The sequence below is a fragment of the Oncorhynchus keta genome, unplaced genomic scaffold (assembly GCF_023373465.1).
Source record: "Oncorhynchus keta strain PuntledgeMale-10-30-2019 unplaced genomic scaffold, Oket_V2 Un_scaffold_23910_pilon_pilon, whole genome shotgun sequence".
In the NCBI taxonomy this organism is placed as follows: domain Eukaryota; kingdom Metazoa; phylum Chordata; class Actinopteri; order Salmoniformes; family Salmonidae; genus Oncorhynchus; species Oncorhynchus keta.
In genome coordinates this window covers 1-14,629 of record NW_026290877.1, presented here as the reverse complement: position 1 = coordinate 14,629, position 14,629 = coordinate 1, and the positions used below count along the sequence as shown (strand labels likewise).

Genomic DNA, 14,629 nt, shown 5'->3' with positions numbered 1-14,629 from the left:
AATCGAATAATCTAAGAGCTGAATGTATCAGTATTGCAGTTTTTTTTTTTTTGCTCAGGATGCAATTTATGCAAATCATGAAGCATTGTAGCAGGCAAATTATTTTTCTCTCTAACAGTAGAAGAGATGGGAAACCTGTCCTTTTGGTTTTGCTGCTATGGCAACAGGTGACTTTCTTTCTCATTGACCCTCTCTCTTCTCCAGGCGGGCTAATGTAGTAGCATCAGTACAGTGTGTATGTTTGCATGCTGTAGGCCTACATAGCAAATGCACAATGATTAAGCATCAGTACTGATTTAAAGGCCCAGTGCTGTCAAAAACGTCATATTCCTGTGTTTTTATATACGCCGCATGTAGAAAATATGAAGACACCTGCTAACATGGACTAACCAGGTGATTCAGAGACTGGCCAGGTGATTCAGAGACTGACCAGGTGATCCAGAGACTGACCAGGTGATCCAGGCCCACTTAGTGTAAGACCTGTTTGAAAAGCCCCCCCCCCCCACTCAGACCACACCCAGACAGTCCTAGATATGTTCTTGTTTTAAGAAATTGCTCTTCGCTAAGAAGTAATTGTTGTATCTTTTTGACCATTTTAATTTGTAAACAATCACAGTAAGGTACTTTTTGTTTTTTACCCAGAAATGATTTGATATTGAGATAAAAAAAAATATCTGCATTGGATCTTTAAGTCTTGGGTTGATTCCCAAATCGCACTCTATCTCCTATATAGTGCACTACTTTGGTCCAGGACTGATAGTGCACTACTTTGGTCCAGGGCTGATAGTGCACTACTTTGGTCCAGGACTGGTAGTGCACTACTTTGGTCCAGGGCTGATAGTGCACTACTTTGGTCCAGGGCTGATAGTGCACTACTTTGGTCTGGGGCCCTAGGGGATAGGGTGCCATTTGGGACTGGATCCCACCAGCAAGCTATCCTTTCATTAGATGGTGATGAAGATAACCATTGAAGAAGTTAGCCTTACTCACAAGGCAATCCTTCTAAAATTATGGTTGGATTAGTTTACTGTTCCTTTGGAAAAACAGATGTTATTTAAAAAAATGTTGAATGTGTCTGTTTTGATACTCAAATTAAATGAATTAGTATTAAAACGTTCAACAGGTTAGATGCACCTCAGAAACCAAGGAAGAAGGAAGGAATCCCATGTCTATTATTACTGCAGTTTAGACGTTGTCTTCCTGCTTAAGACAGTGGGAGACACGGAGTTAGTGAGGTTTTATTTTGGGATGGACAGAATCAATAGAGAACAGCCTCAGGTCTGAAAAGAGACCAGTTCCTCAGATAGTTGCCTGGCTCTGTGTGTGTGTGTGTGTGTGTGTGTGTGTGCGTGCGTGTGTGCGTGCGTGTGTGTGTGTTGGAGTTGCACCACTACTCTATAAGCTGACAACTGGTCCTACAGCTGCTGTACTTAAAGGATGATGTGAAACACCAGACCTGTGAAATGAGTTACCATGACAATTAGACTAGACTGGCGTACAGAGTTAAAGATATTTCGAGAGAGTTGGAGGATCTGTTCATTGTAATATGGTACAGTTCAAGAATGACATAATAATCATTTGGATAGTTTGGTGTAGTATTTGGTAGGCGCATATTATTACTGAACAATTTCAACAATTTTTTTACCGAGTTACGGTTCATATAAGGAAATCAGTCCATTTAAATAAATTCATTAGGCTCTAATCTATTGATTTCACTTTACTGGGCAGGGTCACAGCCATGGGTGGGCCTGGGAGGGCATAGGCCCACCCACTTGGGAGCTAGGCCCAGCCAATCAGAATGAGTATTTCTACACAAAAGGGATTTATTACTGGCTGGTCTCAGACAATCCCGCAATTGAAGAAGCCGGATGTGGAGGTCCTGGGCTGGCGTAGTTACACATGGTCTGTGGTTGTGAGGCCGGTTGGACGTACTATTAATTTCTCTAAGACAACGTTGGGGGCGGCTTATGGTAGAGATATGAACATTCAATTATCTTGCAATAGCACTGGTGGACATTCCTGCAGTCAGCATGCCAATTGCACACTCCCATAAAACTTGAGACATCTGTGGCGTTGTGTTGTGTGACAAAACTGCACATTTTAGAGTGGCCTATTATTGTCCCCGGGGACAAAGTGCACCTGTGTAATGATCATGCTGTTTAATCAACTTCTTGATATGCCACACCTGTCAGGTGGATGGATTATCTTGGCAAAGGAGAAATGCTCACTAACAGGGATGTAAACACATTTGGGCACAACATTTGGGAGGGAAGAAAAGCTTTTTGTGCGTATGGAACATTTTGGGGATATTTTACGTCAGGTCATGAAACATGGGACCAACACTTTACATGTTGTGTTTATATTTTTGTTCAGTATAGTTGGACTCAGTGTCTTTGAGTGGTGCAGAACCCCCTCCAAAAAAACTGCCATGTTATTTTCTTAGTATTTCATACTCACTGATCTCAATCCATGCATTTTTTTCTTTGATTTTTCAAAAAGCAGTGTTCAAATCTATTTTTATACTACCCATCAGCCTGTGGGTCAAGTGCACACCACTCACTATACAAGTGGTGTGCATTTAGAGTGACTTCTCGAACGATCTAGAATATAGAAGAACAAACTCAACTCAATGCTGCCATCTCGTGGTACGTTTCATATACTGCAACAAATAGGCTCGTGTCTGTAATTTGGCAGCTTTTGAGGTTGATAGTCCTTTATAGTTGTTTTGAGTAGTTTGAGAGGTAGCTTGTAGTTGTTTTGGGTAGTTTGTAGCAGCTGTTTTGGGTTGGTTGTGGTAGCTGTTGTGGTTGTATAGAACAGCAAGCTTTGTATGAGGACCTGATGAAGCCTGAGTCAAGAGGCCTAAAACCCATATACCTTTATTGAAGAGGCCCAATTTAAGAGGCCCAAGTTTAAAAAATCCATACCTTTAAGTAAAGAGGCCTACATTTTTATTTTTAATTTTTATTTAACCTTTATTTAACTAGGCAAGTCAGTTAAGAACACATTCTTATCTACAATGAGGATCTACAAAAAGGCAAAAGGTCTCCTGTGGGGACGGAGCTATAAATAAATTAAATATAAATATAGGACAAAACACACATCATGACAAGAGAGACAACACTAGATAAAGAGAGACCTAAGACAACCACATAGCACGGCAGCAACACATGACAACAACATGGTAGCAACACAGCATGACAACCCAGCATGGTAGCAACACAACATGACAACAACATGGTAGCAACACATCATGACAACAACATGGTAGCAACACAACATGACAACAACATGGTAGCAGCATAGCATGACAACCCAGCATGGTAGCAACACAACATGGCAGCAGCACAACATGGTAGCAACACAACATGACAACAACATGGTAGCAACACATCATGACAACAACATAGCATGACAACCCAGCATGGTAGCAACACAACATGACAACAACACGGTAGCAACACAACATGACAACAACACGGTAGCAACACAACATGACAACAACATGGTAGCAACACAACAACAACCCAGCATGACAACAACATGGTAGCAACACAACATGACAACAACATGGTAGCAACACAACAACAACATGGTAGCAACACAACATGACAACAACATGGTAGCAACACAATATGACAACCCAGCATGGTAGCAACACAACATAACAACATGGTAGCAACACAATATGGCAGCAGCACAACATGGTAGCAACACAACATGACAACCCAGCATGGTAGCAAAACAACATGACAACAACATGGTAGCGACACAACATGACAACAACATGGTAGCAACACAACATGACAACCCAGCATGGTAGCAAAACAACATGACACATGACAACAACATGGTAGCAACACAACATGACAACCCAGCATGGTAGCAACACAACATGACAACCCAGCATGGTAGCAACACAACATGACAACCCAGCATGGTAGCAACACAACATGACAACAACATGGTAGCAACACATCATGGCAGAAGCACAACATGGTAGCAGCACAAAACAGGGTACAAACATTATTGGGCACAGACAACAGCAAAGGGCAAGAAGGTAGAGACAACAATACATCACACAAAGCAGCCAAACGGTCAGTAAGAGTGTCCATGATTGAGTCTTTGAATGAAGAGATTGAGATAAAACTGCCCAGTTTGAGTGTTTCTTTGGGAGAAGAAGAGGACCAAGGTGCAGCGTGGTAAGTATACATAATAGTTTTAATATAACGAATACTTCAACAAAAAACAACAGACCAAACTAACAGTTTTATACAACCCATAGTGGGGAAAACAGGCTGCCTAAGTGTGGTTCTCAATCAGAGACAACGAATGACAGACAGCTGCCTCTGATTGGGAACCATACCAGGCCAAACACATAGAAATCTAACACACAGAACAAAACATAGAATGCCCACGCCAACTCACGCCCTGAACAAACTATAAATAGAGACATAAAAAAGGAACTAAGGTCAGGACGTGACAGCCAGTGGAAGGCAAGACAGTGGTTTGTGACCTCTATGATTTCTCGTTGTAGATAATTCAAATTGCTATAATTACATTACTGATTTTGAGGTAACTCTGTTACCGATTTCAGTTACGTGTTTTAATAATTTAAATAATTCATAAACAAACTTGATTTCAGTAAAAACACTATAACTAATTGGTAGGTCTACCTTCCGTGAACTTTCATTATCCCCTCCCTCCTCACGAGGGAGAGAAACGTAAAAATATCTGAAATGAACTTTCATTATCCCCTCCCTCCTCACGAGGGAGAGAAACGTAAACATATCTGAAATGAACTTTCATTATCCCCTCCCTCCTCACGAGGGAGAGAAACGTAAACATATCTGAAATGGTCAATCAGCCATTGCTACAACCATTTTGTTAGACTTATAAATGAATGATGTTTTACCTTTTTGATTCTTGAATAAAATAACTTTCAAATACCTCATGATCTTTAGTTCACCTGTCATACCCCATCAGAACCCCAAAATACAAGATCGTTTTTACTCCAATGTAAACAAACACTATATTGCCTCAAGACATAGTTAAGACGTAGTTAGGTCTGTCTATGAATTTGAAAGCGATCCCATTTCTCCAGCCCCAGTATTTTACTGAAACCAGGGGTGGGGAGGACACTTTGTTATCGTTTCTACTGCTGATTGCAGCTTTAAAGATGTGTGGGGTTTTTGGTAAAGGAATTACAAGGCATAAGGCAATGTTTACAGAAGGCAAATCATTTGTCCAAAACTAAATCTAAGTGTTTTAATTGTGTTTTGATATATTTCAAATACATTTTAAGACTTTCTCTTTCAGGTAAATGTTTTTCAAATATCCTTTTTCCATCTGTTTGACCAGAAATCAAAGCCTTTGCTTATTCCACATTTTGTTGATGGAAAATGGTTGAAAGAAATGTAGATTATAACTTAATTTCGATAGACTCTTCGCTTTCATTTGACAACAATTTGACATGCTCCTGAACATCACGTTGGTGCTCATGGGTCCTTTCCAGTCCAGTGTGAGTTTATAAATGGGTGGATTGATGATTCCAGAGGAGGTTTATGTTTATCAGTAGACTAGGCAACTTCCGGTTGATCCGTTTGCACACAAAACAATATTCCACAACTTCAACTTCCAAAGGTTTCAAAATGAAATTACATTCAATTAAACAATAAAACAGCATACAAGCCACGAGGAAGCGGTTAAAAACGAGCACCGCCCACAGATCAGCCAAACAGAACCTTCTCTTCAGCCATTGGCCAGCGCCACTTCTTCTTCTTCGTGTGAATTTCCGGCAGACGAGGCTTTTTTGTTTATTTCTGCCTTTCTCAATTCAGAATGTTAATAATTCCACATTATTGATTAAATATATTTCAATAAAAAGGGAAATGTGCACGGTAAAAAAATATATATATATATTTGCACAACCCACTAACCCTGCACCCATAAAACCAAAACACCCCCCTCTCACCGCTCCTACGCCTGGCCACCGGACTGGGAGGACGTGACTTCTTCCAACACCTCTTTTTAATACAACCTTTGTGTTGCTCAACTCAGCGTGAATGTGCCAAGTGAAATTCATGTTTATGTAGAATGCGCAACACATATTAGGAAAAATTCGGTGGTTGTATGTGATCAAGTTTTTTTTATTTTAATTATACACTTCAGCACCACAGTTGTACAGGAAGAAAGGTACAGGTAAAGCCCTTTAAAAAAAAAATATATATACAAAGAATCGATTGATGGTGACTCAATGTTGAGTCACTAGTGAATCAATGTCGAGTCCCTAGTGAATCAATGTTGAGTCCCCAGTGAATCAATGTCGAGTCCCCAGTGAATCAATGTCGAGTCCCTAGTGAACCAATGTCGAGTCCCTCGTGAACCAATGTCGAGTCCCCAGTGAATCAATGTCGAGTCCCTAGTGAATCAATGTCGAGTCCCCAGCGAATCAATGTCGAGTCCCTAGTGAATCAATGTCGAGTCCCTAGTGAATCAATGTCGAGTCCCCAGTGAATCAATATTGAGTCCCTAGTGAATCAATGTCGAGTCCCCAGTGAATCAATGTCGAGTCCCCAGTGAATCAATGTCGAGTCCCTAGTGAATCAATGTCGAGTCCCTAGTGAATCAATGTCGAGTCCCCAGTGAATCAATGTCGAGTCCCCAGTGAATCAATGTCGAGTCCCTAGTGAATCAATGTCGAGTCCCCAGTGAATCAATGTCGAGTCCCCAGTGAATCAATGTCGAGTCCCTAGTGAATCAATGTCGAGTCCCTAGTGAATCAATGTCGAGTCCCTAGTGAATCAATGTCGAGTCCCTAGTGAATCAATGTCGAGTCCCCAGTGAATCAATGTCGAGTCCCCAGTGAATCAATGTCGAGTCCCCAGTGAATCAATGTCGAGTCCCTAGTGAATCAATGTCGAGTCCCCAGTGAATCAATGTCGAGTCCCCAGTGAATCAATGTCGAGTCCCCAGTGAATCAATGTCGAGTCCCCAGTGAATCAATGTCGAGTCCCCAGTGAATCAATGTCGAGTCCCCAGTGAATCAATGTCGAGTCCCCAGTGAATCAATGTCGAGTCCCCAGTGACTCTCCGCCTCGATGGAAGAGAGAGACGACGGTGTTGACAGTTCCTCCCGCTGTGGATTCACCAGGAGTCATTTCATGCCTATTTTTTTTGTACGAGATTTTTTAGCTCATTTTACCATAGTTTGATTTTCAGATCTATTTTTAAAGAAAGGATGACACTATGAGCTGAACATGACTATGTTGAAGACCGGGTAAATGAGCCACTAGTTACCGTTGGCTGTCTAGGTAAGCTAACGTTGGCGAGCTAATAATTAGCTAACTACAGACGGTAGTATTTGTTTACGCGGTTAGCTACCCGGCTGGTAAATTAGTATGATTAGTATGATTATGTAGTTTAAATAACAATGATGTAAATGACGAGCTGTTCTGTTTTGTTTAGTTTATTTTTACATCTCGTTAGCTATCTCTAACGCGTTTAGCTACGTTTAACTCAACAACCGCAAACTAAACCCCACATAAACTAGCCAGTTAGTTAAAACAAAAACAAAAACAAAAAAACATTAACGTAGCTTGTAAAACAGCTGGCTTGTAAACGTTTATCTAGTGGCTAGTTCGTCTTTTCCAACCAGACTGTCGCATCTTTTAGCATCATGGTGGGTGGGACATTCTGCACAGGCCAAGCCAGCTTCAATATAGCAGCTAATACAGGTATGTTTGTATACATAAGTGTGTCTTATTAGATAACTTGGGAGGCACAATCTTTCGTCAGAAAATGACACAGAAGTCAAATGTCCTGGTGTCTGTTATCCTCAGGTTGAATTTGTCATTGGCATCAACAGTGAGGGGTAAAATGCTCAGCCAGCACAGCAGTATTTCCGTTTACATAGAGCAGTGATACTACTGAGTCAGGATTTTGTGTCCCAAATGGCAAACTATTCCCTATTTAGTGCACTGTTTAAAATGTACCACAGCCTTATAGAGCTCTGGACAAAAGTAGTGTACTATATTGGAAATGAGGTACCATTTGGCAGGCAGACAAACACTGCTCTGCTGCATACAGTATTTTTGCCATGAGGTGATTGTGTGCGCTGGACACGCTTGAGTGGTTATCTGACACACAGAACAATCATTTTCTGTTCTCATGGATCACTTGGTTTTTGTTTTCTGGTACATTTTCCATCTTGACTAATGTTTCCAATGTTTACACTAACAGCAAATTAGGCTAGTAGTTGGCTTGACATTAGGTACTGTAGATATAAAGTGCATCTACAGTACCTTCAGAAAGTATTCACACCCCTTGATTTTCTCCACATTTTTTGTTGTTACAGTTTGAATTTTACAACATTGTACATTAGTTACTCCATAATACTAATCTAATTGAAAGAGTGAAAAGACAGGAAGCCTGTACGGAATAAGAATCTTTCAAAACACGCATCCTGTTTGCAACAAGGCGCTAAGGTAATCCTGCAAAAAAGGTGGCAAACCAGTTAACCGTTTGTAATTCAGCACAAAAAGTAATGTTGTGGGCAAATCCAATATCAGATTTGCCACCAATGCTCTTTATAGGACACATCACTGCACTCTACTCTATACTCCTCTGTAAACTGGTCATCTCTGTATACTTGTTGCAAGACCCACTGGTTGATGCTTATTTATAAAACCCTCTTAGGCCTCACTCCCCTCCGCCCCCCTATCTGATATATCTACTGCAGCCCTCATCCTTCACATACAACACCTATTCTGCCAGTCACATTCTGTTAAAGGTCCCCAAAGCACACACATCCCTGGGTCGCTCGTCTTTTCAGTTCGCTGCAGCTAGTGACTGGAACGAGCTGCAGCAAACACTCAAAATGGACAGTTTTATCTCAATCTCTTCATTCAACACTCAATCATGGACACTCTTACTGACAGTTGTGGCTACTTTGCATGATGTATTGATGTCTCTACCTTCTTGCCCTTTGCTGTTGTCTGTGCCCAATAATGCTTTTACCATGTTGTGTTGCTGCCTTGCTATGTTGTCTTAGGTCTCCGTGTTGTGTTGCTGCCTTGCTATGTTGTCTTAGGTCTCCGTGTTGTGTTGCTGCCTTGCTATGTTGTCTTAGGTCTCCATGTTGTGTTGCTGCCTTGCTTCGTTGTGTTGCTGCCTTGCTATGTTGTCTTAGGTCTCCGTGTTGTGTTGCTGCCTTGCTATGTTGTCTTAGGTCTCCGTGTTGTGTTGCTGCCTTGCTATGTTGTCTTAGGTCTCCGTGTTGTGTTGCTGCCTTGCTATGTTGTCTTAGGTCTCCGTGTTGTGTTGCTGCCTTGCTATGTTGTCTTAGGTCCCGTGTTGTGTTGCCTCTCTTGTCGTAATGTGTGGTTTGTCCTATATTTACAGTGGGGAGAACAAGTATTTGATACACTGCCGATTTTGCAGGTTTTCCTACTTACAAAGCATGTAGAGAGGTCTGTAATGTTTTATCAAAGGTGCACTTCAACTGTGAGAGACAAAATCTAAAACAAAAATCCAGGAAATCACATTGTATGATTTTTAAGTAATTCAATTGCATGTATTTGTTTATTTTTATTTTTAATCCCAGGCCCCCGTCCCCACAGGAGGCCTTTCGCCTCTTGGTAGGCCGTCATTATAAATAAGAATTTGTTCTTAACTGACTTGCCAAGTTAAATAAAATCAATATGACGTGTTGCTGAGTACCACTTCATATTTTCAAGCATGGTGGTGGGTGCATCATGTTATGGGTGTGCTTGTCATCGGCAAGGACTAGGGAGGTTTTTTAGGATAAAAAAATAACAGAATAGAGCTAAGCACAGGCAAAATCCTTGAGGAAAACCTGGTTCAGTCTGCTTTCCAAGACACAGAGACAAATTCACCCCTTTCAGCAGTACAATAACCTAAAAACAAGGCCAAATCTACCCTGGAGTAGGTTACCACAACGACATTGAATGTTCCTGAGTGGCCTTATTACAGTTTTGACTTAATCGGCTTGAAAATATATATATATATATATATCAAGAATAAAATGGCTGTCTAGCAATGTTCAACAACCAACTTGACAGAACTTGAAGAATTAAAAAAAAAGAAAAAATGTGCAAATATTGTACAAATCCAGGTGTGCAAAGCTCTTAGACTTAGACCCAGAAAGACTCACAGCTGTAATCGATGCCAAAGGTGATTTCAAACATGTATCGACTCGTTTGTAAATATGTAAATTATTATGTAAATGATCAATTAAATGTGCAAAAAAAATTGTAAGAACGTGTTTTCACTTTTGTCATTATGGGGTAAATGTACAGTGTTACAGTATTCTATCTCTACTGAAGTGTACACTGAATGTGCCAGTATTTGCTCACTGTCGTACCACGTCTTCATCTACCCACAGCAGGCGGTGACGGTGAGGCCGGCCCCATCCTGAGTCTGTACGATGAAGAGCCCGGTGCACAGGTCTGTTTATGTGACTTACGGGGACTCGGTGAATGTGGGTCTTTTCTAGAAGCAGTGAGGATTTCCTACACTGGACAACTTGTTACAGCTGTTGGATCAAGTCATTGATAATAATCTGCCAATAGTTTTCATGTCATTACGATGATGGGACTCCTGAGTGGCGTAGCGGTCTAAGGCAAGACCCATGTGTGTAAAGCAAGATGTATTGGGTACAGCAGGTATGAATGAATAAGGTTGTTGTTGTTGTTGTTGTTGTTCAGGTGCAGGGACGTGGAGAGGCAGGCTGCCTGCCTGCAGACTGAGCAGCCGTGTGTCCCTGTCTCCCAGCACATCCCCAGCGGCATGTGGTTTATCAGGTAGCCTAGTTAAGATTTACATATTTTGGCCATTTTACATTTTTTTTATAGCAGATTCTCTTATCCAGAGTGACTTATGTTTTTAGTACTGGTCCCACGTGGGACTTGAACCCACAACCCTGGTTTTGCAAGCGGCTCTACCAGCTGAGCCACACTGTAAACATAGTTGTCCATAATGCAACGTTTGGGTTGCTAGACCGTGGCGTTAGCGTGCTCTACCAGCTGAGCCACACGGTAAACATAGTTGTCCATAATGCAACGTTTGGGTTGCTAGACCGTGGCGTTAGCGTACTCTACCAACTGAGCCACACGGTAAACATAGTTGTCCATAATGCAACGTTTGGGTTGTTAGACCGTGGTATTAGCGTGCTCTACCAACTGAGCCACACGGTAAACATAGTTGTCCATAATGCAACGTTTGGGTTGCTAGACCGTGGCATTAGCGTGCTCTACCAACTGAGCCACACGGTAAACATAGTTGTCCATAATGCAACGTTTGGGTTGCTAGACCGTGGCGTTAGCGTGCTCTACCAACTGAGCCACACGGTAAACATAGTTGTCCATAATGCAACGTTTGGGTTGCTAGACCGTGGCGTTAGCGTGCTCTACCAACTGAGCCACACGGTAAACATAGTTGTCCATAATGCAACGTTTGGGTTGCTAGACCGTGGCTTCAGCGTGCGTTGAATGGGTACAAATAAATTCTGGTAACTTTCCCAAGTTTCCCAGAAATCCCGGGTTGGAGGATTCCTGGATTTCCTGCTTATTTCAACTTAATTCCAGGAATCTTCCAGAAAACCCTAAACCTAAGTCTTTGTAATGAGAGATAATGTTAGATCACTGTCCTGGATCTTGTCTAAGTGATTATGTATTTGTGTTTACGCCTATATTGTCTGTATTTTCCAATTGTATTGAATGTGAAGTACCTTTTTTGATGTGCTCAGTGCACAGCACGTCTTACCCAGGCTGTCCATTCTAGCTGCCCACCTGGTGATAACGAGCACCAGAATGTAAACGAGTCAGCTGACTTCATAAAAAATAATTAATTATATATTTGAATTTAGTTTTTTTTTTTGTGTGTTTTTTTTTTTACTCAAATAACTGAGGCAACTTTATGTATTTAAAAAAAAAAAAAAGGTGTGTAATAAAATGATTGAATCTGTTCATTCAGGGACGCGTGTGGCATCGTGTGCGGGGTTATCACCTGGATGTTGGTGTTCTATGCTGAGTTTGTTGTGCTCTTCGTCATGCTGTTGCCTTCTAAAAACCTGACCTATAGCTTAGTCAACGGGACTGTGTTCAACACTCTGGCCTTCCTGGCTCTCGCCTCTCACTTCAGGGCCATGTGCACCGACCCTGTGAGTTGTTCAAACTGAACACACGCGACACTGCGCTTGACTGTACACTTGACATGCTGGTGTTGTCTGGGTTGTGTTCATTCGGGCACAACACCGTACGTAGAAAAAAAAAAACGTTTTGAAACAGTTTAAAGGAAAAGAGGAGTTTTTGTTGTTGTTGGGATAAGTTGAGGTTGTGGCGGGCTCTTTATTAGTTTCAAAACGTTTTCCTCCTGTTTTGTGCCTAACTGAACACGACCGTACTCACATATACAGTGGGGTGAACAAGTATTTGATACACTGCCGACGTTGCAGGTTTTCCTACTTACAAAGCATGTAGAGGGCTGTAATTTTTATCATAGGTACACTTCAACTGTGAGAGACGGAATCTAAAACAAAAAAAAACAGAATCACATTGCATCATTTTTAAGTAATTAATTAGCATTTTATTGCATGACATAAGTATTTGATCACCTACCAACCAGTAAGAATTCCGGCTCTCACAGACCTGTTAGTTTTTCTTTAAGAAGCCCTCCTGTTCTCCACTCATTACCTGTATTAACTGCACCTGTTTGAACTCGTTACCTGTATCTCGTTGTTATTGTCAGTTGTACTAGTACTGTTAAATGCCTTTTCTTGCTGGCTCTTTCCCAACAATGCAGTAGTACTAGAAAACAAAAAAAATCACGAGAAATAAAAATGACAAGAACTTGAGAAAGTAAGTTAGCTACATACAGGGTCCGTTCCAGGGCCTGTTGCTGGAAAAAAGCATGTGTTATGGCTTTACACCCTCTGCTATAATGTGGATAAAGAGTTACCTGTCTAACAGAACACAGAGGGTGTTCTTTAATGGAAGCCTCGCCAACATAATCCAGAGAGAAGCAGGAATTCCCCAGGGCAGCTGTCTAGGCCCCTTTACTTTTTTCAATCTTTACTAACGACATGCTTTGAGTCAGTGTGTCAATGTATGCGGATGACTATACACGTCAGCTACTACAGAAGCTGAAATGACTGCAACACTTAAAGAGCTGCAGTTTCAGAATGGGTGGCAAGGAATAAGTTAGTCCTAAATATAAAAATAAAAAAAACTTGAAGCATTGTATTTGGGACAAATAATTCACTAAAGCTTGTGCTCCTGAAGTTTCAGAAAAGCCCAGAAAATTGCGGTTACGAGAGTCCTGTTGATAGAAAATCCACAATTAAGAGGTCAGAGGTTGCCAGTTTTCTATTCGCTTTAATCTCGCGAGTGCTCCCTTCTCCTGCCTCTTTTTTTTTTTGCCTGTCGATGTTGAAGCTGGAATTGAGGTCATTAACTGCCGATCTGATGTTCAAAAGTTCTTGTCGATCATAAGTAAAAAAAAATAAAAAAAATAGCAAAGTTGGGTCAGAGCTCGCAAGACTGCAGCCAATACAGTAATGCACCAACTTAAAGCACATCAACATTCTATAACACTGCCTGACCACTGCAACAGTAGACCCCGTTTCACCAACAGGTGAGTCATCATGATAAGTCATCAAGTCAACTCATTGCTCTGTCTGTCCTATAGGGAGCTGTGCCAACAGGAAACGCCACTAAAGAGTACATCGAGAGTCTTCAGCTGAAGCCGGGACAGGTGGTGTACAAGTGTCCCAAGTGCTGCAGCATCAAGCCTGACCGGGCACATCACTGTAGGTAGGATGACTCGGCACATCACTGTAGGTAGGATGACTCGGCACATCACTGTAGGTAGGATGACTCGGCACATCACTGTAGATAGGATGACTGTCCCAGAGAACAGAGGACATTGCACGTAGAGTAACCTTGACTGACTCTGTCCCAGAGAACACTGCAGGTAGAGTAACCCTGACTGACACTGTCCCAGAGAACAGAGGACACTGCAGGTAGAATAACCTTGACTGTAATTAGTTCTCTCTCTCTCTCTCTCTCCATGGATGTCTCCCTCCATACTAGTGTGTGTAATTAGTTCTCTCTCTCTCCATACTAGTGTGTGTAATTAGTTCTCTCTCTCTCTCTCCATACTAGTGTGTGTAATTAGTTCTCTCTCTCTCCATACTAGTGTGTGTAATTAGTTCTTCTCTCTCTCCATACTAGTGTGTGTAATTAGTTCTCTCTCTTTCTCTCTCTCTCTTTCTCTCCATACTAGTGTGTGTAATTAGTTCTCTCTCTCTCTCTGTCTCTCTCTTTCTCTCTCCTCTCTCCTCTCTCTCTTTCTCTCCATACTAGTGTGTGTAAGCGCTGCATAAGGAAGATGGACCACCACTGTCCCTGGGTTAACAACTGTGTGGGAGAGAACAACCAGAAGTTCTTTGTGCTCTTCACAGTACGTACCAGTCTATACTTTACATACTGGAACGTACCATACTGTAGACGCCATTACACCTTCAGCCTGCTGCAATAACACAGACCAGTAGCCAACACACAGTACCTATTGGAAAGTTAGGAATTAAGATGTTTTTCAGTTGTCAAAT

The 14,629-nt window shown here is 41.6% G+C and overlaps 1 protein-coding gene across 5 annotated transcripts; it reads left to right on the top strand.

Moving 5' to 3' along the window:
- Positions 1–6,010: 6,010 nt before the first annotated feature.
- LOC127928229 (palmitoyltransferase ZDHHC3-A-like) lies at positions 6,011–14,574 on the top strand. Of its 5 annotated transcripts, none has more exons than XM_052515359.1 (6): positions 6,011–6,201; positions 10,406–10,467; positions 10,728–10,823; positions 11,995–12,181; positions 13,708–13,832; positions 14,385–14,574. In XM_052515359.1, exons 2-6 carry the CDS (start codon positions 10,448–10,450, stop codon positions 14,557–14,559), a joined length of 603 nt encoding a protein of 200 aa, XP_052371319.1. In that variant the 5' UTR covers positions 6,011–6,201; positions 10,406–10,447; the 3' UTR covers positions 14,560–14,574. The 5 variants fall into 5 exon arrangements, with proteins under 5 accessions (XP_052371319.1, XP_052371318.1, XP_052371317.1 ...); XM_052515358.1 differs by lacking the exon at positions 6,011–6,201 and adding an exon at positions 7,069–7,313 and having other exon boundaries at positions 10,409–10,467; XM_052515357.1 differs by lacking the exon at positions 6,011–6,201 and adding an exon at positions 7,070–7,313.
- The last annotated feature ends 55 nt before the right edge of the window (positions 14,575–14,629 follow it).